Raw genomic sequence first — 25,614 nt, forward strand, 5'->3', positions numbered from 1 at the left:
AAACTCACTTTCACTGTATTCAGTTGTGTTGCTCATTTTTCAAAGTAACATTTTTTTTTTCCATTTTCCACAACCGCTTATCCTGTGCAGGGTCGCAGGCAAGCTGGAGCCAATCCCAGCTGACTATGGCCAAGAGGCCACTGGGCTTGAACCTTCTTGCTGTGAGGTGACAGTGCTAACCACTATACCACCGTGCCACCCCTTTTCCAAAGTAACAATTCAGAGCAAAATGAAAACGGCGGAAGTAAGAGAAATGGGTCCGGAAAACGCCGTGTACGGCTTTTTCCGCACCAGATTCAAAAACTCAGATCTGTCCAGTCACGTGACTTTTCCCAGTGGTTTTATGAAGGGGCACACGGGTCCATACGGGTCATATGATAAATGGAATTATGTGGGAAATTTTAAAAAAATGTTGTTTTTTTTTTTTAATCTTCAAAGTAGCCAGCATTTACCTTGATGTTGCTTTGCACACTATTGGTGTTATCTTACCCAGCTTCATGAGGTCGTCACCTGGAATGCTTTTCAATTAACAGGTACCTCGTCAAAAGGTAATTAGTGCAATTTCTTGCCTTCTTAATGTGTTTGAAATCAAACAGTAAACAGTAAATAATAAAAAAATACAGTAAATAGCCCGATTCAACATCACAACTGTAGTAATCCATATTATGTCCAGAACTGAACAACTAAGTCAAGAGAAACGACATTCATCATTACTTTAAAGCATATACGCAGAACCATGGCCTCATTTTTTGTTTAGAAATGCCTTGAGACTTCAAGAATGGCACAGGAATAGTTTTAAGTGTTAACAATAAATCTAATATAGTCATCTCATCTCATCTCATCTCATTATGTGTAGCCACTTTATCCTTCTACAGGGTTGCAGGCAAGCTGGAGCCTATCCCAGCTGACTACAGGCGAAAGGCGGGGTACACCCTGGACAAGTCGCCAGGTCATCACAGGGCTGACACAGACACAGACAACCATTCACACTCACACCTACGGTCAATTTAGAGTCACCAGTTAACCTAACCTGCATGTCTTTGGACTGTGGGGGAAACCGGAGCACCCGGAGGAAACCCACGCGGACACGGGGAGAACATGCAAACTCCACACAGAAAGGCCCTCGCCGGCCCCGGGGCTCGAACCCAGGACCTTCTTGCTGTGAGGCGACAGCGCTAACCACTACACCACCATGCCGCCCTAATATAGTCATCTTTTACGATTAAAATGATTCATATAGGTAGCGGTCTGAGTGTTGATGTCCGTGATGTCACAGCAGGAAGTCTATCGGTCTCATCGCCATTTCCGCTATACTAAAACACAGAGCTGACTGCAACTCCGATCCTCCATTTTGAGCTAATTTATCACCATGCCATGTAGATGTGTTGCTGATGGGTGCAGCAACACGACAGAAGGTGGACTTATGTTGCATTCATGGCCCAAGAATGTTCAAACTGCAAAGATTTGGACGCGTTTTGCAAGAAATTCATGGACACATTTTACTGATGACTTGTACGAAACCTCTGATCTGTTGAGGAGCGTTGGCTATAAACCTGTATTGAAAGAGGGTGCAGTACCATCAAGTAAAGGAAAAGAAAACTACAAGAAAAGGAAAGTAAGTTCAGTTGCACCAGTTCTCCCGGAGTGTGAGCCGAGCAGTGATGGCGGAGTACTCAGTATGGAGAAAATAAAGAATGAGTGGATCATTTGTCAGATATCTCCACTGGATATGCTTTTTTTTTCCTCTCCCCCCCCCCCCCCCCCCCACCCCCGCTGGATATGCTTGCCTCAGCAGCAATAGCTCGCCCATATGTGGAAGAAGCAAATGAACAAAGAACTAAATGAAGAACTGAAAGTCAGATTGTTTCAAAACAATCAGCCACAAGATCGGCCTTCAAGAAGCGAGAACACAGACGGGTAAGATGCGACTCTCATTTGGTTACATAACAACAACAACAACAACAACACTCGTTGTTTACCTGCATTTAGATTAATACATGTAACTTGTATTGTGTGTTTAAGTTACCGGTATAAGATTATTTAATTTGCTTCAGAATGTGATTGTCTCAGTTCATTTGTAATTAGCCTTTTATGTTTTATCAGTGAAAATGCATGCATTTACATGTATGCTGTGTAAGTTATAACACCCATCCTGTTTTAATGAGAGTCACATGAGACTGTCAGTTCAATTCCATCCAATTCTCTAGACGGCTTTATTTTCTGGTTTTATTTCGTAAGGTGGGGGCCTCCGTGGCTGTCGTGTTACTATCGGATTCACTTTCCGATAGTTCGAACTGATACGGTGCTACAGTATGTGTATACTGTAGCAGTAGCATGTACACACACTCCAATTTCAGGACTATCACAGTCAGATGTATTACTATCTGAGGAATCCGAAGAATTCCCAATAAATCCAAACGAAGAGGCCACTGCAACCACTCTCGTCTGCCAAGTCTGGCTTTGGTCTATAGCACCGGTTCCCGCTGTGACGTCACGCACTCAGGGCTGGCTGGCTCGGTGGGGCAGCTCGAATGCCAACTTTGCGGTTGATTTTAACTCTCAAAAAATATATATATTTTTATTCCCATTTATGCAGCATACAAGAGTCAAGGATGGACATACTATCCACTCAGAAGTGTATTTAAAAATAAAGGTTCTGCGTATCTCCTTTAAGACATGAATTGACTTTTAATTAATAAAAAAACAGTGAATTAGGGGCGGCACGGTGGTGTAGTGGTTAGCGCTGTCGCCTCACAGCAAGAAGGTCCGGGTTCGAGCCCCGTGGCCGGCGAGGGCCTTTCTGTGCGGAGTTTGCATGTTGTCCGCATGGGTTTCCTCCGGGTGCTCCGGTTTCCCCCACAGTCCAAAGACATGCAGGTTAGGTTAACTGGTGACTCTAAATTGACCGTAGGTGTGAATGTGAGTGTGAATGGTTGTCTGTGTGTCAGCCCTGTGATGACCTGGCAACTTGTCCAGGGTGTACCCCGCCTTTCGCCCGTAGTCAGCTGGGATAGGCTCCAGCTTGCCTGCGACCCTGTAGAACAGGATAAAGCAGCTAGAGATAATGAGATGAGATGAAACAGTGAATTAGAAGGTGCGTCCAAACTTTTGACTGGTACTGTTTGTACATCATTTTGTAATTTTGTTCTCATGTCTGAAAGCACCATGGAGAATCTCTAAAGTTTTGCTAGAATCCCACGACGGACTGCAATACATTAGTTTCCAGCTGATGCATCCGAGGACCCTAGCACATCCAGTTTACCCATGATGCACTTGGATGAGCACTGAATACTCAAATTTTTCCATCTTATTCTCAAACTTAATATGTAACATAAATGATTCATTCTGAGCTCAACATATCTAATAGTTGATGTCATATTTTAAAGTCTCTCACTGTCTCTGTCTATCTATCTACACACCATCTCCTCGCCATGTCTCACTTCCTGTGCTAATTGTCACTTCTCCTTCTGGGTCGTCTACACCACCTCACTGGGTGTAATTTACACATCCAACCGGGTGGGCTGTGCATGATTCTGACACACCTGCCAAGTTGCTCTCCGTTCTCTTGTTATGAAAAAAGCTATTAGGGATTACATCGAATGCTTGTCAAGGATTTTCATGTATTTAGCAAAAAATAATTCCGGCTTTATCTTCCTCTAATACCCAGGTTTTTGGAATTGATTTCAAATAGGTATATGGCTTCTTGATTTACGGTAGCACTTCTATTTTCCTCTGCAACCAAATGAGTATTTTGCGATATGCCTGGAAGGAGAAACTCAGCCAACTTCAACACATGCTAGGGAATTGGATCAAAGCCATGATGCATTGTGGGTAAGGTCATGCTGCTGTTGCCATGCACAGACATTTCACATGCACTTTCAGGCTCGATCATAATGTTCTGATCCTCATAATCCCACTGTGGTGATTCGGAGCAACAGCAGGTTCGTGATTTTTTTTTTTTCTGTTTAATGTCCTAATCCTCCATTACACCCAGTTTTGTGACTTGTTTTGTGAAAGCTAATACAAAAATAACAAGAAATTAGGTTAGAAATGCATGTCTGCATTACCCTGAGCCTATCATTCACAGCATTGGCTTCGTTCGTGAGTAGATTCTTAAAATTGTAGAAATAGTCTGAGATTTGCAGGACATTCTCATGTAATCATTTAATGTGTAAATGCTGTTTGAGGTTTAAGATATATAATGCATTTTAAAGAGGAAACATATATACACTGCAACCCGGTATAAAAAAAAATAAAAAATCCTTGGACATACAAATAGTTCGTTATACCAAACAGTTCGTATTACTGAAATGGACCACTTGTCACACCAAACACTCACCTTATATGCAAAACGTTAGGCACAGTCTCCTTATCACAAATTTCTCTTTCTGAGTCACTATCGCAGTTCACTGACTGAGTTAAAGGATCATGAACAGAGGCGATGATTTCTTCGTCTGTCATGGAAATGACAGAGGTTACTGGTGGATCATTTGCAATGTCCACCCATTGACTTTTCTGGATCGTCACCCTTCAGTTCATTCATGTGTTGCAAATCACCGATGATGTTATTTATGCCATGCCGCCCGGCTGGGCTGGGGGGTATAAAAATGCTGCCGGTGTGCTTTAACTAGGTGTTAAGTTTAGAGGTATCAGCAGCCATTTCGTCCTTTTATTGATCCTTTGATCACCGTTCTTGATAATTGTTCATGATCGACACCTAAGCTAGGCTAGTTAAGGCTTTGTTTTATGGCGTTAACACGTATTATTAACTTGACTACATATTTGATTACTTATTATTTGTCTCTGGTGAGAAGAGGAACGCATGGCTCAGTTTGTCATATAAACAGGTGAATAATGGATGCATTACAACCCCGATTCCAAAAAAGTTGGGACAAAGTACAAATTGTAAATAAAAATGGAATGCAATGATGTGGAAGTTTCAAAATTCCATATTTTATTCAGAATAGAACATAGATGACATATCAAATGTTTAAACTGAGAAAATGTATCATTTAAAGAGAAAAATTAGGTGATTTTAAATTTCATGACAACAACACATCTCAAAAAAGTTGGGACAAGGCCATGTTTACCACTGTGAGACATCCCCTTTTCTCTTTACAACAAACGTCTGTTGTAAAGTACAGTAAACGTCTGGGGACTGAGGAGACAAGTTGCTCAAGTTTAGGGATAGGAATGTTAACCCATTCTTGTCTAATGTAGGATTCTAGTTGCTCAACTGTCTTAGGTCTTTTTTGTCGTATCTTCCGTTTTATGATGCGCCAAATGTTTTCTATGGGTGAAAGATCTGGACTGCAGGCTGGCCAGTTCAGTACCCGGACCCTTCTTCTACTCAGCCATGATGCTGTAATTGATGCAGTATGTGGTTTGGCATTGTCATGTTGGAAAATGCAAGGTCTTCCCTGAAAGAGACGTCGTCTGGATGGGAGCATATGTTGCTCTAGAACCTGGATATACCTTTCAGCATTGATTGTGTCTTTCCAGATGTGTAAGCTGCCCATGCCACATGCACTAATGCAACCCCATACCATCAGAGATGCAGGCTTCTGAACTGAGTGCTGGTAACAACTTGGGTCGTCCTTCTCCTCTTTAGTCCAAATGACACAGCGTCCCTGATTTCCATAAAGAACTTCAAATTTTGATTCGTCTGACCACAGAACAGTTTTCCACTTTGCCACAGTCCATTTTAAATGAGCCTTGGCCCAGAGAAGACGTATGCGCTTCTGGATCATGTTTAGATACGGCTTCTTCTTTGAACTATAGAGTTTTAGCTGGCAACGGCGGATGGCACGGTGAATTGTGTTCACAGATAATGTTCTCTGGAAATATTCCTGAGCCCATTTTGTGATTTCCAATACAGAAGCATGCCTGTATGTGATGCAGTGCCGTCTAAGGGCCCAAAGATCATGGGCACCCAGTTTGGTTTTCCGGCCTTGACCCTTACGCACAGAGATTCTTCCAGGTTCTCTGAATCTTTTGATGATATTATGCACTGTAGATGATGATATGTTCAAACTCTTTGCAATTTTACACTGTCGAACTCCTTTCTGATATTGCTCCACTATTTGTCGGCGCAGAATTAGGGGGATTGGTGATCCTCTTCCCATCTTTACTTCTGAGAGCTGCTGCCACTCCAAGATGCTCTTTTTATACCCAGTCATGTTAATGACCTATTGCCAATTGACCTAATGAGTTGCAATTTGGTCCTCCAGCTGTTCCTTTTTTGTACCTTTAACTTTTCCAGCCTCTTTTTGCCCCTGTCCCAACTTTTTTGAGATGTGTTGCTGTCATGAAATTTCAAATGAGCCAATATTTGGCATGAAATTTCAAAATGTCTCACTTTCGACATCTGATATGTTGTCTATGTTCTATTGTGAATACAATATCAGTTTTTGAGATTTGTAAATTATTGCATTCCGTTTCTATTTACAATTTGTACTTTGTCCCAACTTTTTTGGAATCAGGGTTGTAGATGACTTGCAACCATGTGATCAAAATGTGCTACATCATGAGTGTCCGCCATGATAGTGGATATACAAAGCAACTAGGATGGCAGCCACTGAAAGCGTGTCTGTAAACAATGTTGAATTTTCTCAGTATTACCATTATTTGAATGATCGAGCAAAGACAGATACACTGTAAACCCGAATAAGTTGAGTTTACTTAAAAAAATTGAGGAAAGTGGTTGCCTTAAAAAAAATAAGTAATTATTAATGATTGAATTGAGTACCTTAAACTTACAATCTTCTGGTAAGTTTAAGGTACTCAATTCAATCATTAATAATTACTTTTTTTTTTTTTAAGGCAACCACTTTCCTCAATTTTTTTAAGTAAACTCAACTTATTCGGGTTTACAGTGTATGTGTGCTTTTGACCCATATTATTTAAAATAAGTCAGACTTTTCTGAAGATAAGACACTTCTACCGACCATCGAGTACAAATACAGGTCACTTCATCCAAAGCCTTTTTCATATGCACTATCAGATATTTTATATTTCAGGTATTTTTTTGTTCGAAAAAAGGAGGAATTCTCAATGGCATTTGACTGAAGCAAAACAAATTTTTGTAAAGCAAATGCACGGAAAGCCCCGGGTCCTGATAACATTCCTGGTCGTGTCCTGAGAGACTGTGCCGAGGAGCTCACAAATGTCTTTACAGACATCTTCAACATCTCATTGAGCCAGGCTGTTGTCCCCACGTGCCTCAAAGCCACCACCATCATCCCGGTCCTGAAGAAGCCGTCTCCCTCCTGCTTCAATGACTACCGCCCTGTCGCACTCACTCCCATCCTCATAAAGTGCTTTGAGCGGCTAGTCATGCAGCATATCAAGTCTGCCCTCCCCCCCGCCCTGGACCCTTTCCAGTTTGCATATCAGTCCAACCGTTTGACCGATGACACCTCTCCACTGCCCTCCACTCAGCCCTCACCCACCTGGAGAAAAAGACTCGTATGTCAGAATGCTGTTCATAGACTTTAGCTCAGCATTCAACACAATCATTCCTCAGCAGCTCATTCATAAACTGGACCAGCTGCGACTCAACACCTCCCTGTGCAACTGGCTGCTGGACTTCCTGACGGGGAGACCACAGGCTGTACGGGTCAGCAGCAACTCCTCCAGCACCATCACATTGAACATGGGGGCCCCCCAAGGATGTGTGCTGAGCCCCCTCCTCTTCACTCTGCTGACCCATGACTGCACACCAACATCCAGCTCTAATCTCTTCATTAAGTTTGTGGATGACACGACTGTGGTGGGTCTCATCAACAATGGCGATGAGACAATCTACAGGAGTGAGGTGAGCCGCTTGGCCATGTGGTGCAAGGACAACAATCTCCGCCTGAACGTGGAGAAGACGAAGGAGATTGTTGTGGACTTCAGGAGAGCACACACCCAGCATGCTCCACTATCTATCGACGGTGCTGCAGTGGAGAGGGTGAGCAGCACCAAGTTTCTGGGTGTGCACATCTCTGAAGACCTGTCCTGGAGCAACAACACCGCATCACTGGCCAAAAAAGCCCAACAGCGTCTGTACTTCCTCCGCAAACTGAGGAGAGCATGCATCATGCACACTTTTTCTACAGAGTCACCATCGAGAACATCCTGACCAGCTGCATCACTGTTCCCCCTTTTCCACCAAAGCAGTTCCAGGGCTGGTTCGGGGCCAGTGCTTAGTTTGGAACCGGGTTTTCTGTTTCCACTGACAAAGAACTGGCTCTGGGGCCAGAAAAACCGGTTCCAGGCTAGCACCAACTCTCTGCTGGGCCAGAGGAAAGAACCGCTTACGTCAGCAGGGGGGTGGAGTTGTTAAGACCAACAACAATAACAAGACTGCAAAAGATCGCCATTTTTAAGTGACGAGAAGCCGCAGCTGTACAAACGCGAAGTCATCCATTATTATTGTTGTTGTTGCCGCTGCGGCTTCTTCCGTGTTGTTTTTGCTTTGATATTCGCGCCAAGGTTTATGTAAACGTAGTGCCGTAACTGACGTATACAGCGACATAATGACGTATACAGCGACGTAATGGCGTGGCTCCACTTAGCACCGCGAGCTATAGAAAAGCAAACTGGTTCTCAGCTGGCTCGCAAGTTGAATGAGTTGTGAACCAGCACCAGCACTGGCTCCGAACCAGCCCTGGAACTGATTTGGTGGAAAAGGGGTATGTGTGGTACGGCGCCTGCACCATGTCCTGCTGCAAGACTCTGCAGCGCATCGTGAGAGCAGCTGAGAGGATCATTGGTGTCTCTCTCCCTTCTCTAATGGATATTTATAACTCCCGCCTCACCCGCAAAGCCATCAGGATTGCAGGTGACCCCACCCACCCATCTCACAGCCTCTTCAGTCTGCTGCCATCGGGGAGGAGACTGCGGAGTCTCCGGGCCAAAACCAGCAAGCTCAAGGACAGTTTCTTTCACCAGGCGGTCAGGAGGCTCAACTCCCTCCCTGTTCTGCCCCTCCTCCCCCCTCTGCCCCCTGCCACAGATTCTGCTCGCACACCCCCCTGCCCCCCCTTCAGCATCTGACATGTCACCCTCACAGTTCCCCCCAACACACACACACACACACACACACACACACACACACACACACACACACACACACATACTCTCAACGTTCATTAACACACTGAACTCAGGGACTGCACATTTCACTTTACCTCGCTCATTTGCACTATTCCGCACTACCTCACCTTAACAGCTATTAGTTTATTGTTTATACTGCTTATTTCATGTTTACCGGCTATACCTCAAGTGCCTTTGACTGTGTATTTGCTCCAATTTATGTGTGTGTGTATATACATATGAGTGTTTAGTCTATGTCTAGTTCTTATCTAGAGTGTTTATACTGTTTATATTGTTTATTTCAATTATTCTATTTTTATTTATTGCATTGCCGGTTTGCACCGTGGGTCAGAGAGGACTGAAATTTCATCTGTGCTGTATGTCGAGCATGTATAGCATATTTGACAATAAAGTTGACTTGACTTGAGTGCCACAGTATATGCACTTCGACACTAAAGAGTGTCCTAAGGGAGGTAACCACATCGGCCTGTGCTGCTTGCTGACCCTGGGGTGAGTTAACTCCCTTGTCATTACAGGCTGCTTGCATGTCTGTGTTTCCGACTGGATCATATTGAATCTTCAGGCACAGAGCAGCACTCTTGCAGGGGTTTTGTCTGCAAATACCGCGCCGAGGCACGGTCCTACTGACTCAAGACCATGCTCTTTCAAAAGGGGAGACTTAGAAGGAGGTGCCTGTAAAATGTGGCTTTGCTTTGAGCTCTGTTGGCCAAGTTATCAATTTTTAAAGCCGGCTGGATCAAATTGAATCTTCAGGCGCAGAGCAGCGCTCTCGTGGGTGCTTCGTTCGCGAATCCCGGGCCAAGGTGTGGTCCTACCAACCCGAGACCATGCTCTTTTGAAGCGGGAGGCTTAGAGGGAGGTGCCTGTAAAATTTGGCTTCGCTGTGAGCTCCGTTGGCCGAGTTATTCATTTTTAAATCCGGCTGGATCATCTTAAATCTTTAAGCGCGGAGCAGCGCTCTCGCAGGGGCTTTTGTTCATGAACACCAGAATACCTGAAATATAAAATAATTGATAGTGTTTATGAAAAAGGCTTTGGACGAAATGTCTTAACTATTGGACGAAATGGTCATTGGACAAAGTATCCTGATCCCCTCGTCTCCTCTCCGTACTAAGCCTCAGAGTTTCCTCACCCTCTTTCCAAATCACGGATGGAATTCTAAAGAAACAGAACATGCCACGGTCACGAGTACTGTTGTGACCACAACCATATACAGCACAAAGAAATGGCATTGCTAAAATAATTCTTAAAGCAGTGGAAAAACAAAGAGAGTTGCACGCATGTGACTATGTTTTGTATGGAATGTCACTTGACCCCACATTTGTACATCCACCAACATGGCCGACATCCGGGTTTCTATTCTGCTTTGACGTCACTTGCAAGTCAAGGATAGCGGGAAAAGTGTTTATTTACAAACAGGCAGGCAAACAGTTCAAAAACGTAAGACAAAGGCAGGGTTGTGAAACAGGCAATGGTTGAGCGAGGCACAAACAGAATGGTGGAGGCAAAAATGAAAGGCAGAGTCCAAATATACATGAAGTCAAAACCAGAAAGGCAATACAAGGCTTGGTAATGTGAGACACGAGTAGAGCATGTATACTCCGCCAAGTCTGTGTGTTTCGAGAGTCGTTATAAATGCATGCTGCGATTGCGCTCTAATCTGGAACAGGTGCATAGTACTGTAATTAGTCCTAATGGCGCTGCACACTCTGAGTGCCAATGCGCATGAACGTGACACAGTGATGTTTTTTTGAAGACTCCGGCTCATTGTCATTAAATGTGACGTGTTATGTGCGAAAGTTCATCGTAACAGAGTTCATTAAAGTGGGGTTGCAGTGTATGTGGAGCCACATGTGTTTTCCTTAGAGATATAATGTCATTTTAGAGAGTCTTTAAAACAGAAAGGCATCGTATTTTATAATGAGATGTTCTATGGCTTTGTACTCAACAAGAATATATGGCGATCTTCAAACAGTTACGATGAATGTAACAGTAACAGAAATTTTGTCATGCATGTTAGATGTAATCTGAACAAACAGTTTTGCTCAATGTTTCCACAACAAGAAGAAGCTTATACAGTACATTAGTCATAGAGTAACCAGTAACTCATGTTAATCAGTATGTTAGCCAAGTTTTCATTTTGCTTGCATTTCTAATGAAGACTAAACTGTCTCATAGCCGAGAGGAAAAAAAAAAATTACGGGAAAAAAAACAACAAAAAAACCCAAATCCATCCCAAGAGCCTGATGGATACCGTAAAACCCTGTGTATTTTGACACGTGTTTTATTAAAGGATTGAAAAATATACAATAATGTGCAAAAGTCTTCAGCATCTTTTTTTCGTACAAATTTTGTTATAGATTGCGTGACTTCTACATTATCGAGTCAGTAGAAAAAAATATTTGAGATTTTCAAACATTAGTTTTCCAGCACAACATTAAATAAAACAGAAAAATGTTCATATGTCAGTAAAGCAGTTTATTTTTTTTGCGGTCCGGGTTCCATCAAATCCTGCGCTCTGATTGGCTGGCGAGCGGGTCCGTATCCTACGATATGGACCCCAGTTACGGACCCCAGTTACGGACCTCTGGCGACTCGCTCGTTCACAACAGCAAACATAGTAGCATTTTTTGTCAACATTTATCTTTTTTGTAATTAGATTTATTTATAAGATTATCAAAACTCTTATAAATTTTTGCCAGCATTTCTCAGGAGAATAGCATTAGTTTTACAGCATGGATAGCGATAACGACAGTGTTCACAGCGAAAGCGAGTTTTACTACCCTGAGGAAGAAGAAATAAAAGAAAACATTTCAGGAGAAAGCTAAAAACCTCTAACTGTTGCTAACGCCGAGCAAAAACATGGCTGAATCCTGAATGACTCCTATTTGTATAAATAGAGAACTACATAGGCGGCAAAATGTAGTTTTTTTTCCTGCCATGGAAGTGCACTTGTATACCGAGGAGGAAGCCATTTGCATTCCAGCTGTGAATGAGGATTCAAAATGGCGGCTCGGCTCGGTTTTCCCTTTCGGGCGCTCTCGTTTTCAGTTTGAATTTGGTAAAGAAAAAAATAAATATATTATTTACCAGGGTGGCACGGTGGTGTAGTGGTTAGCGCTGTCGCCTCACAGCAAGAAGGTCCTGGGTTCGAGCCCCGTGGCCGACGAGGGCCTTTCTGTGTGGAGTTTGCATGTTCTCCCCGTGTCCGTGTGGGTTTCCTCCGGGTGCTCCGGTTTCCCCCACAGTCCAAAGACATGCAGGTTAGGTTAACTGGTGACTCTAAATTGACCGTAGGTGTGAATGTGAGTGTGAATGGTTGTCTGTGTCTATGTGTCAGCCCTGTGTTGACCTGGCGACTTGTCCAGGGTGTACCCCGCCTTTCGCCTGTAGTCAGCTGGGATAGGCTCCAGCTTGCCTGCGACCCTGTAGTACAGGATAAAGCGGCTACAGATAATGAGATGAGAATGAGATTATTTATCAGCTTAAGGTCGGTCCGTATGGTGAAATATCGTGACCTCAGCCCAGAGGGCCTTGGTCAGTACTTTCAAGACCTCGGTCACGGTATTTCATGATACAGACCTCCCAGCTGGTAAATAAGATATATTAAACAAGAGATCAAAAACATAATGAAAGCTGCTGGATTTTGCTGCAATAAATAAATAAATAAATAAGCAGGTATAACAGTTAAAAAGTATCCAGAAGAACTGAATATATTGTTTTTGTTCAATATCTTGGGCCTACAGTAATTGTCTAGCACTGTTGTGGTTATCCTGCCTTACATATATTTATGTTTTCCTTTTCTTTAATGTGTAAAGAATGTTTTAATTCCTTATTTTATTAATTTTATGAATGATGGCAAAGCTAATAAAATAAATCGGGCTGGTTCTGTAAGATGCTCAGTAAAACCTGCAGCTCATTTCCTTATAAAACTGCACTCACTGTACCTCAGACTATTTTTTTTAATCAAAGTGTCATCACACCAAATATTGACTTTGTTTCATTTTTTACTGTTCATTGCATGTTATAGTGTTGTTATTTTGTTAATGTAGAAACATTTAATTCCTTTATTTCTGAAAGTATCTTTGCTCTACAGCATTTCTTTGCATGTGCCGAAGACTTTTGCATCGTACTGTATGTGAAAGGATTTGTTTATATGTACACACAACATCAAGCTTGAGTAATTATCTTCCAGGCTGCCAGGGGTCGCCGTCCTCTGACTTTTGAATGACTTTTTTAGATTCCCACGCCATTTCCTGGGTAACTGATGGAGTCATTTAAGTTCGGAGTTGTGTATTTTGGATAGCGATCTTGTGTGTTACCTTGTTCTTGACGTTGCTCCTTGCCTTGCCCTTTGATCTTTATTTGTTGCTTGTTAGTTATTGGTTATTCGGATTGCACTGACTATGATTTTTGTTAAGTAAGCCTCCGGGATTAAAACATCTCACTGCCTTGTGAATGGTTCCGTAAGAGATAATGTACAGTAGCCAGTCATATCATTATTTCGAAATAAACCCTGACAGGGTGATTCGGGACTCAACACAAAGCAACCGTCTGTTCTACAGAAATAACAGACCACAGAATGCTGTAATTGACCAATCAGAATTGAGGGTTCAACACAGCCATGTAAGCATTTCCTATTGCTGGGTTTCAGTCACGTGACTTTTCTTAGTGGTTTTACTGGAAGTGAAATAGCTGGTGGTCTGAACAGCTGCCGTAGTGGAAACTACTTGCAATAACGTATCAGAGTACGCTCGTAATCTAGAAGCCACTGCTGGCTTTAGATATATTCAGAAGATTGCTGTGTGCAATGGAATCGACCCCTACAGTCTGGGAAAGAAGGATTTGTCATACGATCTCGAAAACTACCCTTCACTCGAGTTCCCCGACATCTCGAACTGTCTGGTGTTGCAGACGTCCTTCTACACCGCAAAACAGATGAAAGCGTGGAAGAGTACGGAGGCTTACAACTTTTCTGTATGTGGCTGGGTAAAGGACCTCAGTATCAAGTCGCTGCCGAATGAATCCTGTATTGTTTTTGCCCGTCTAAGTATGTTTTTTTTTTAAGCTTTTCGTTCGCGTCTTTACAACGAAGCGCTGCAAGTTGAGGTGTAAACAAACAACAGTCCGCTTGATTCTCACTTGTGTTGGCTCTTATCTCTCAGCTAAATCATTCACAAAGATCATCAGAAACCCCTTTAAAGACCTGGATCTTAGTTAAACAAGACGGAGAAGAAGTGATCACGGCACATTGTAACTGTACGGCTGGGTAAGAATTTTGTCGCGACCTTCATGCATATGGACTTTGTGAGGAGGAAACAAAGAAACAGCTGGGGACTTTAGCACTTCGTGACTAAAAAAAAGTACCGTAAAATAACACATAGCAAGAAAAGTACTTGAAAAACACTAATGCCATAGCTGAGAGGGAGATACAGACCTTTCACCGAGTGATCACTGCAAACTCGAGCATGCTTCAACTCGGCTCCCTTCGATTTCAGTAAGAGGTTCAAAAGCCACCTTTTTCGACGTCTTTTTGTGAAATCCTGTGTTCGTTCAGCCTTTTTATTAGTTCACGGGGAACCCTGAAGAAACTTTTATCAGTTTCACGGTTTGATCGATTCGAACAACCTAAAACAACGCAAGCGTAAGGCATTTTTCATGCAAGCGATGCACCTTCTCCGTACAAACGCTTTGTCAACTGAGCTTTGGTAGACCACCAGCTAAAGTTTCGAATAACTAATGAGGCGGATATGACGTCATGTGACGCCCAGCAATAACGCCATGCACAGTTGCATTTTATTTCTTACATTTATTCTACATTTTTCCCAAAAAAATATTATTTGGATGCCTGTCCAAATGCGATCTGTTCATTTCCTCACAGTTTTATTGTTTTATAGTCATCATGCCTTCTGATGTAAATGTGAATTCCCAAATTAGTGGCATTATTGTCGAAATTTCAAGACTGGGGCTTTATCAAGATCAAATTTGAACATATAGATTCCTAAGAGACTCAGGATCGAGTGTTGCAGTGTGTAGATCCTATGGCATGCTGATACATCAAATGAGAAATTGAAAGGTGAGAAACATGATCAATAATTGACTTTCATAACCGTCCAATTATCTTGGAAATGATTGATATTCTGTCATGTAAAGAGCAATGATGATATAAGTCTATTGTTAAAAAATAATAAAGCACAGGAAACATTTCTGCTATGACTAACATGAATGCGTAAGACGACATTTACTGGAATACTATTAGCCAGGGTTCACTGTTCTAGCCTGTTAAATGTCAGATTGCCTACACAGAGAATACATTTAGTCTCATATTCAGTTCTTTCTGTCAAAGTACAGTATGTGGTCCTGTAGATCAGGGGTTCTCAAATTATTTATTTATTTATTTAGAGTGATGAATCTCATCTCATTATCTCTAGCCGCTTTATCCTGTTCTACAGGGTCGCAGGCAAGCTGGAGCCCATCCCAGCTGACTACGGGCGAAAGGCGGGGTACACCCTGGACACGTCGCCAGGTCATCACAGGGCTGACACATAGACACAGACAACCATTCACACTCACATTCACACCTACGGTCAATTTAGAGTCACCAGTTAACCTAACCTGCATGTCTTTGGACTGTGGGGGAAACCGGAGCACCTGGAGGAAACCCACGCGGACACGGGGAGAACATGCAAACTCCACACAGAAAGGCCCTCGCCGGCCACGGGGCTCGAACCCAGAACCTTCTTGCTGTGAGGCGACAGCGCTAACCACTACACCACCGTGCCGCCTCAAAATTTAAAATTCAGACATTAATTTAATTTCTTAGAGTCAAAGATGTTTTCTTTTATTATTATCTTTTTTTTTTAAGCTTTCCACTCAAAGAATCCATATTTATGAAAAGTGCTTGTAGGTTTATGGTTTCTTCCTCAGTAATAATGTAGAGTTTTATTATTTTTATTACTGAACCGGATGACTATGCTTGTTTTATTTTTATTTTTTTTTACTCCTTTTACTTTATTATTATTATTATTATTATTAATTGATTTATTTTTAATAATAATCTTTATTGCTCAAAATTACACTCAAATTCGGTCTGATATCATAAAAAACTGCAATATTATTAGTATAGGTAATCGTATGGGGCCGAGTAAAATTAAGGATTAATTTTCCGAGTGATTTCGAAGTTTTGCGACGAGGGCAATTTCAAAACTTTGAAATCACGAGTGAAATTGATCCTTAATTTTACAAGGAACCATACGATTAGTTGTTTATAATATATAGGGCCAAATTCATACTTCGGAAGCCATTCAAGTTCACAACATTTGTCATTCACGTTTTCTGAACCAATCAGGGCGCGAGACTATCTTGCACGTTTGAATCAGTTTCTAAAGCGTCTTTCATCATGACACGGCGACGCGACACGAGGATTTTGAAAGTGGTTTACAAAATTTTATTGGAACTTCTTTACAAAAGCCATCTTGTTGACAAAACTTGCTAATTTTTGTCACCGTAACCAATCAATGAACTAGCCAATAGCATTTCAGAAACATGGCCCCGTGTTAAGGAAAAAAGCCCTCCTTGATTGACCAATCAGAATTGAGTAATTTGGCCCTATGTATTATAATAATCTCATCTCATCTCATCTCATTATCTCTAGCCGCTTTATCCTTCTACAGGGTCGCAGGCAAGCTGGAGTCTATCCCAGCTGACTACGGGCGAAAGGCGGGGTACACCCTGGACAAGTCGCCAGGTCATCACAGGGCTGACACATAGACACAGACAACCATTCACACTCACATTCACACCTACGGTCAATTTAGAGTCACCAGTTAACCTAACCTGCATGTCTTTGGACTGTGGGGGAAACCGGAGCACCCGGAGGAAACCCATGCGGACACGGGGAGAACATGCAAACTCCACACAGAAAGGCCCTCGCCGGCCACGGGGCTCGAACCCAGAACCTTCTTGCTGTGAGGCGACAGCGCTAACCACTACACCACCGTGCCGCCTCAAAATTTAAAATTCAGACATTAATTTAATTTCTTAGAGTCAAAGATGTTTTCTTTTATTATTATCTTTTTTTTTAAGCTTTCCACTCAAAGAATCCATATTTATGAAAAGTGCTTGTAGGTTTATGGTTTCTTCCTCAGTAATAATGTAGAGTTTTATTATTTTTATTACTGAACCGGATGACTATGCTTGTTTTATTTTTATTTTTTTTTACTCCTTTTACTTTATTATTATTATTATTATTATTATTATTATTAATTGATTTATTTTTAATAATAATCTTTATTGCTCAAAATTACACTCAAATTCGGTCTGATATCATAAAAAACTGCAATATTATTAGTATAGGTAATCGTATGGGGCCGAGTAAAATTAAGGATTAATTTTCCGAGTGATTTCGAAGTTTTGCGACGAGGGCAATTTCAAAACTTTGAAATCACGAGTGAAATTGATCCTTAATTTTACAAGGAACCATACGATTAGTTGTTTATAATATATAGGGCCAAATTCATACTTCGGAAGCCATTCAAGTTCACAACATTTGTCATTCACGTTTTCTGAACCAATCAGGGCGCGAGACTATCTTGCACGTTTGAATCAGTTTCTAAAGCGTCTTTCATCATGACACGGCGACGCGACACGAGGATTTTGAAAGTGGTTTACAAAATTTTATTGGAACTTCTTTACAAAAGCCATCTTGTTGACAAAACTTGCTAATTTTTGTCACCGTAACCAATCAATGAACTAGCCAATAGCATTTCAGAAACATGGCCCCGTGTTAAGGAAAAAAGCCCTCCTTGATTGACCAATCAGAATTGAGTAATTTGGCCCTATGTATTATAATAATCTCATCTCATCTCATCTCATTATCTCTAGCCGCTTTATCCTTCTACAGGGTCGCAGGCAAGCTGGAGTCTATCCCAGCTGACTACGGGCGAAAGGCGGGGTACACCCTGGACAAGTCGCCAGGTCATCACAGGGCTGACACATAGACACAGACAACCATTCACACTCACATTCACACCTACGCTCAATTTAGAGTCACCAGTTAACCTAACCTGCATGTCTTTGGACTGTGGGGGAAACCGGAGCACCCGGAGGAAACCCACGGGGAGAACATGCAAACTCTGCACAGAAAGGCCCTCGCCGGCCACGGGGCTCGAACCCGGACCTTCTTGCTGTGAGGCGACAGCGCTAACCACTACACCACCATGCCGCCCGTATTATAATAATAATAATAATAATTATTATTATTATTATTATATTCTGAAATGTATTTGTACAGTGTCACTGGTGATAAAAAAAACAAGAAACAACATTATTATTATTATTACTATTTTTTATCACCAGTGACACTGTACAATAATAATTATTATTTATTATAATTATTCTTGAATATGAGTTTTTACACAGGAAGGTTAAGTAGAAGAAGTCTTTATTTGTCACATGCACACTCATCCTCCGCATTTAACCCATCGGAAGCAGTGAACACACACATGTGAGCAATGAGCACACACACATACCCAGAGCAGTGGGCAGCTATGTTACAGCACCCAGGGAGCAGTTGAGGGTTAGGTGCCTCGCTCAAGGTCATGTTAAAGTGCATATTCTGGACCAATTTCGTTTTTTTTTTTTTAATATGAAAGTATGTCCCTTTACACACTCATCCAGAAGGGTAATTTTGCACAAGGCCATCTGTCTACAGCAGAAAAAAATAAAATAACAAAACGCGTCTGGAAAAATCCCAAGGGAGTCTGGAGCCAGATTCGTGACGTTACCTGCGGAAGCGCCAGCAGGCTGCGCGAGCTTTGCACGGTTTCAGTGCACAGCCTGTGTAGACCAAGCGCTCCCATTTCTCTCTCATTGTCCGGTCTTTTGGGAAACGATGAGTACTAATCCCATCACGATTGGTGTTGCTACACCCTCCTACGATACATCTGTTAACCATTTTAATAATTACGCGATAACGTTGAAGAAATTTGCAGAAAACCACCAGGTCGTTTTCTCATAAAAAAACCAGCGCTGACGTAGGATTCAGAGGGAGGCGTCCCGCACGCGACGTCACGAAAACCAATGTTTCCCGGGAAATCCAAATGCCAAGTTTTTTCAGAGGCGGACCAATTCGCCTCAAATGGCTCGATTTCAACTGAATTTTTCTGGTATTGCGCAAGGTAAAAAAATTTCAGAGAATGCAGAATGTTACAGATATTTGACCAAAGTTGAATATAAAATAGGAGAATTACATTGATCTTGCTCCTGAATTTACCCGTGATATGCACTTTAACCTAACCTGCATGTCTTTGGACTGTAGGGGAAACCAGAGCACCCGGAGGAAACCCACGCAGACACGGGGAGAACATGCAAACTCCGCACAGAAAGGCTCCTGTCAGCCAGTGGGCTCAAACCCAGAACCTTCTTGCTGTGAGGCGACAGTACTAACCACTACACCACCGTGCCGCCTTCATTTGATGTGTGTATTTACATTTTCATCATTTTTGAATTCTCAGCTTGCTTTAATTACATATAATTGATATTTGACATGTATGTGTTACGTTAAATGTAGCACGAGAAGCAGGCTCGGCAGTACAGCTTCTTCAAGATCATATTCCGTCAAAGATGACTGAAAATCCACATCATACACATTGTGAGCACAATGCTTCAGTGGTTTCTGAGTTATAGTAAAGAACTCGCTCACCTCTCGCCTCATGGCACAGTGAACAGTGATAATGACGAAGCCCTGGACCGAGTCGAAGACTGCGAACAGCACTTGGAAGAGTGTGGAGCGACGATCCGTGATGGCTAACACCGCTGACATCCATGTGAGCGCCAGCAACGGCAGAACAACGCATGAACTCCACAATGACGTCCTGCACACACACACACACACACAGGCTCATTCAGTATCTGGCTCAGTTACACATTCCACTCATTACAACTCATTACATATTTACATAGATTTTTTAGCTTTATACATATATCCATATGTTACAAACCTTTATTTGTTAATGGATGTTTAACATTATAAATATTCAAGAAAAAATATTTTGGCACCCTAGTGTATTTTTACCACTGGATAACCAGTCAGGTTAAATTCTCTGTTCTCCCTATTCTTTGGAACCGAAATGATGTTTACTTCCACTATCTTTGTTGGATGAGGTTATGTTTTCGTCTCCGTTGGTTTGTTTGTCTATTCCCAATGTAACTCAAAAAGTAGTAAACAGATTTTGATGAAATTTTGAGAAAATGTGGGCCATGGGCCAAGGAACAATTGATTAGATTTTGATGCAAATCCGGATATATATTATATATATGCAGATCCAGGATTTTTATTATTTATTTATTTATTTATTTTCTGTTTCTAATGTAACTCAAAACGTATTGAATGGATTGTGATGAAATTTGGTGTACAATGAAATTTAGTATTATTCTCCGTTCAAGTGATTTGATTTTGTGTTGATGTCGATAATATGTGGCTTGGCGGAGGTATATTCACTAACGAGTGCCTTTCCAATTGTATTGAACATGTATTAAGGTTTTGCAGCTTATTTTGTAATGAAAAAAAGTATACACTGTAAGCATGAAAGAAAAGCATTTCGACATTGATTTTCTTGATTTATTAAAAATTGTCGTTCTTTCACAAATTCCTGATTTTGTCGTCATCACTACGAAAGTCATACATTAAAAATGGCATGAAGTGTTACTACTAAATATTTCTGCTACAGCACTTTTGAATTCTTGAACCTGTTTGGTGAAACAAGGGCTGATTCATTATCCCCCCGGCATATAATGCGGGGGGATATAGCTATCGCTCTGTCCATCTGTCCGTCTGTCTGTAAACATTTTCATTTCCAGAGCATAACTATTAGGAATTTGTTCACGAAACATGACAGCTATGTTAAGTGATTTTTATTTTTCCGTATTTCCATGGCAACCAATTCAAATTCGGAAAACTTGGAGTGGTGTTTCATGTGGGGGCCGGGAGGATATGCCATCTCCTGATGACTCTTGTTTTTTTTTTTTTCTACCAGTAGCTCTGACAACAGTGCCGGCTGTAATTCGGATCACATGTTTATATTAACGTGCTTGTTGTAATACGTTATCATTATCACAGGAGGGATGTAACTTGATACGAAGACATTCTCTGGAAGGAACTGGTCATGTGTTCTAAATGGATAGAAATAGGAAGTGCACTAGTTGCAGGATGCAACAAAAACATCGGACAAGCTTTCTGGTGACTCTGTAACATGACCAATGGCAGTCCTTTTTTAACTAATTAACTTCGAAAGTGTTAAAAAAAAGAGGAGCTGGTGAGGGAACAACTGCTTGTAGCTACTACATCATCGGTGATAACAGGAACGAACTTGTTTCGTGGACATTCCAATGATAAATAATTGAAAGTACAGTACAACATGGCGTTCTTTACTAAATAATTTGGCAAACTCCCAAGGAATAAGATGAAGGAAGCATGTTGTAATGTGCTTTTACATATATAAAAAGTAATCAACTTATGGCTGGTAACAGTAACTTGTAACAGTAACAGTAGTGTTGTAGTCAAGACCACCTAAACCAAGACCAAGCCATGACCAAGACCAAAGTGTACCAAGACCAAGACTTTGAGGGGTTGAGATCAAGTCAAGACCAAGACCAAAGCAGGGCGAGACTGAATCAAGACCAGGACCAGATCAGTGGGTGAGAAGGAGGGAGGGGATGACCGCTGTTAACAGGAAGAAAAATTTCAAATTAGCAACAAGCCACATTATTGGTTGCATTTGAAGCAGGAAATTTTACATCCCATCATGGTAATGATGTTACCAAATAAATCAGACAATGCACAGGCAATTTAGTGAAATCCCCACAGTTGTGGTCTTGATCGGTCTTGAAATAAAATCCCGAGTCCTCTTTTTCCAAGACCGAGTAAAAATGAGGTGGATTCCAAGATGAGACCAAGACCTTCAAAAAGTGCTCTTGAGACCGGTCTCAAGTACGACAACACTAATGGCCCTTTTCCACTACCCTTTTTCAGCTCACTTCAGCTTGCTTCAGCTCACTTCAGCCCGACACGGCTCGCGTTTCGACTACCTCAGAGCGGCGCGACTCAGCTCGCTTCAGCCCTGCTTAGCACCCAAAACTCGCACGGTTTTGGAGTGGGGCTGAAGCGAGCCAAACCGAGCCGAGTGGGGCTAGGGGCGTGAGCAGACACTCCCCTGTGCACTGATTGGTGAGGAGGAGTGTCCTCACATGCCCACACACGCCCCGCGAGCACGCTGGGATCTGTAAACACCGTAAACCCGGAAGAAGAAGAATTACGAATTATGAGAATTTCTGAAGCCTTATGCGCCTCGCCTCATCTATACGCTCTTGCCAGTATCTGTTTGCGTTGTCGGTGACAACAAGCCACAGAACCAAGACCAGCAACACTAACGACTCCATGTTTATTGTTTACTATCCGGGTCGTGAGACTACCGCTTAAAAGGTCACTGATGTCACTGTTTGCGCCGCCTAACGACATCACGTGACTTCCACCCACTTTCGCTAACTCCACCCAATGTGTCCACCCACTTCCAGCCAGCACGGTTCAGCGCGGTTGTAGTCGAAATGCAACTCCAACAGCCCCGCTCAGCTCGACTCAGCCCAACTCAGCACGGCACGGCTCAGCCCGACTCAGCCGCGTTGGTAGTGGAAAAGCAGCATAAGTAACAGGTAAACTGTAGTGATCAAACCCTGACTCATGCGACTACCATAGAGGTACTACAGGATGCTTCACCTGATATAAGTAAAATCACCAGGCCTGAGCATCGCAGCACAAACATCATCATTAAACGGTAGAGCGAGCAGCACAAATGAACGCTCTCTCTCCTAGTGAAGACGCTCTTAGCGTTAAGAGGCTTTTGGGAAACCCACCTCAGATCTTTTTAAAATTCTGCTCAGGTCATATCACAGGGACATAAATAATAGGAACTGTGCATCATTCATTCATCTTAGCTTCGCTTATCACAAGTCTTGTTTTTTAGCAAAAATAATGAACATTCACGTGTACAAAGCACATAAATTTATATTACCATTACATTTTTATCTGTATATTATATAGTTGGCTTGTTCTTGGAATTTTTTTTTTATTATTCTATTTTATGTTGTACAGTGTGTCTTTTTCTTTTCACATGTCTGATAACTGGCTGATGCAACAAAGCAATTTCCCAGCGTGAGATCCATCCATCCATTATCCATAGCCATTCCCGTAGCAGGGTCACGGGCAAGCTGGAGCCTATCTCAACCGACTATGGGCGAGAGGTGGGGTACACCCTGGACAAGTCGCCAGGTCATCGCAGGGCTGATACATAGAGACACACAACCATTCACACTCACATTCACATCTACGGTCAATTTAGAGTCACCAGTTAACCTAACCTGCATGTCTTTGGACTGTCGGGGAAACTGGAGCACCCGGAGGAAACCCACGCGGACACGGGGAGAACATGCAAACTCCACACAGAAAGGCCCTCGTTGGCCGCTGGGACTCGAACCTTCTTGCTGTGAGGCAATAGTGCTAACCACTACACCACCGTGCCGCCTCCAGGGTGAGGGCAATAAAGTAAATCAATCAAACAATCAAACAATCAATCTGTTTATCTATTTTCCATAAGTGCTTTCTCTTGGTGAGTGGATGACAACACCTATCACACAAACACTGGAGGGAAGAGAGGTACTACTACTACTACTACTACTACTACTAATAATAATAATAATAATAAACATTTGGCTATAGGACTCAGACTACTGGACCCTGCTCTTGCATTTGCCTCTCCATTGGTGCGTCTCATCTCATCTCATTATCTCTAGCCGCTTTATCCTGTTCTACAGGGTCGCAGGCAAGCTGGAGCCTATCCCAGCTGACTACGGGTGAAAGGCGGGGTACACCCTGGACAAGTCGTCAGGTCATCACAGGGCTGACACATAGACACAGACAACCATTCACACTCACATTCACACCTACGGTCAATTTAGAGTCACCAGTTAACCTAACCTGCATGTCTTTGGACTGTGGGGGAAACCGGAGCACCCAGAGGAAACCCACGCGGACACGGGGAGAACATGCAAACTCCACACAGAAAGGCCCTCGTTGGCCACGGGGCTCGAACCCAGGACCTTCTTGCTGTGAGGCGACAGCGCTAACCACTACACCACCGTGCCGCCTCCAGGGTGAGGGCAATAAAGTAAATCAATCAATCAAACAATCAATCTGTTTATCTATTTTCCATAAGTGCTTTCTCTTGGTCAGTGGATGACGACACCTATCACACAAACACTGGATGGAAGAGAGGTACTACTACTACTACTAATAATAATAATAATAATAAACATTTGGCTATAGGACTCAGACTACTGGACCCTGCTCTTGCATTTGCCTCTCCATTGGTGCGTGTTACTTCAAATATGCATCGGCAGGTGGTTCCTGTCTCACTTTGTTGCATTCTGAGAACATGCTAGCTGTCAGTAAACGCCCCGCCCAACTCGACTCAGATGTAGTTGTGGCTGGTGCTGGCTTCATGCTGCTTAGCCATGGTGTCTGACACCAATTTAGTGTGTTCTCGCTGCACTGAGTCCAAATCCTGAGTGTAAATGGGCTTCACTGACAGGGGACAGACAACCCACTTTTAGTTCATTACCAATGATGTTGAGAAAGATGACAGCATGGTAGAGAGAGAGAGAGAGAGAGAGAGAGAGAGGGAAAAACAGTCAGACACTCAGAAGTATGGAAATGCAAGAGCTAAAGTCATCAGATTGTAGCTGCACGAAAAAGCCACATCACACACACTGAACTAAATTTGCATTCGAAAGAGGTACAGACCATGAAATAACTGGAGAGAGAGAGAGAGAGAGAGAGAGAGAGAGAGACAGGAGATGGATGGATTGATATCAGTAATTCAGCTATTATTTCAATAATATGACTAAATTGGCAAAAAGCCACAGATTAGTCCAATTTTCTTACAGAGAACAAGAGGTGACCTTGCACCCATTCTCTGGTTCTCTACCTCTTCAAAGAACAAACATCTCAAGCCGTGTGTGTGTGTGTGTGTGTGTGTGTGTGTGTGTGTGTGTGTGTGTGTGTGTGTGTGTGTGAGGTGGCAAGAGAGCAGTTCTTTGAAGAGTTTAAGTGTCTTACTCTCACAGGTAGAAGCAAGCGGGAGGAAGAGTGAGTGAGTGAGTGAGTGAGTGAGTGAGTGAAAAAAGAGAGATGTGGAGCGAAAGAAAAGAAAGGGATGTAGAGAAGAAAACGCGGCATTAAACGTTGTTGGGTTTTTTTTAACAGAGAAAGAAAGAGAGAGGAAGCCAGAGTGAAATGGGACTAACATGGTGCTGCTGGTGGTGGAGCTGGACAGAGCAGTGCTGGAGATCACCCCACACTTGGAGCACTGGAGGAGCAGTCTGCTACGCACCTCCAGCGATGGACTTCAGGACCCAACACACACACACACACACACACACACACACACACACACGGATACC

The 25,614-nt window shown here is 42.5% G+C and overlaps 1 protein-coding gene across 1 annotated transcript in view; it reads right to left on the reverse strand.

Moving 5' to 3' along the window:
• adgrb2 (adhesion G protein-coupled receptor B2) overlaps window positions 1-25,614 on the reverse strand; it is an 836,040-nt gene that overhangs the window by 139,881 nt on the left and 670,545 nt on the right. The window contains exons 23-24 of the mRNA XM_060904734.1: window positions 25,459-25,557; window positions 19,805-19,976 (exon numbers count right to left, since the gene is read on the reverse strand). Coding sequence (XP_060760717.1) covers window positions 19,805-19,976; window positions 25,459-25,557 — 271 coding nt within the window. The remainder of the gene's footprint in view (window positions 1-19,804; window positions 19,977-25,458; window positions 25,558-25,614) is intronic.

The sequence above is a fragment of the Neoarius graeffei genome, chromosome 22, assembly GCF_027579695.1.
Source record: "Neoarius graeffei isolate fNeoGra1 chromosome 22, fNeoGra1.pri, whole genome shotgun sequence".
Classification (NCBI taxonomy): Eukaryota; Metazoa; Chordata; class Actinopteri; order Siluriformes; family Ariidae; genus Neoarius; species Neoarius graeffei.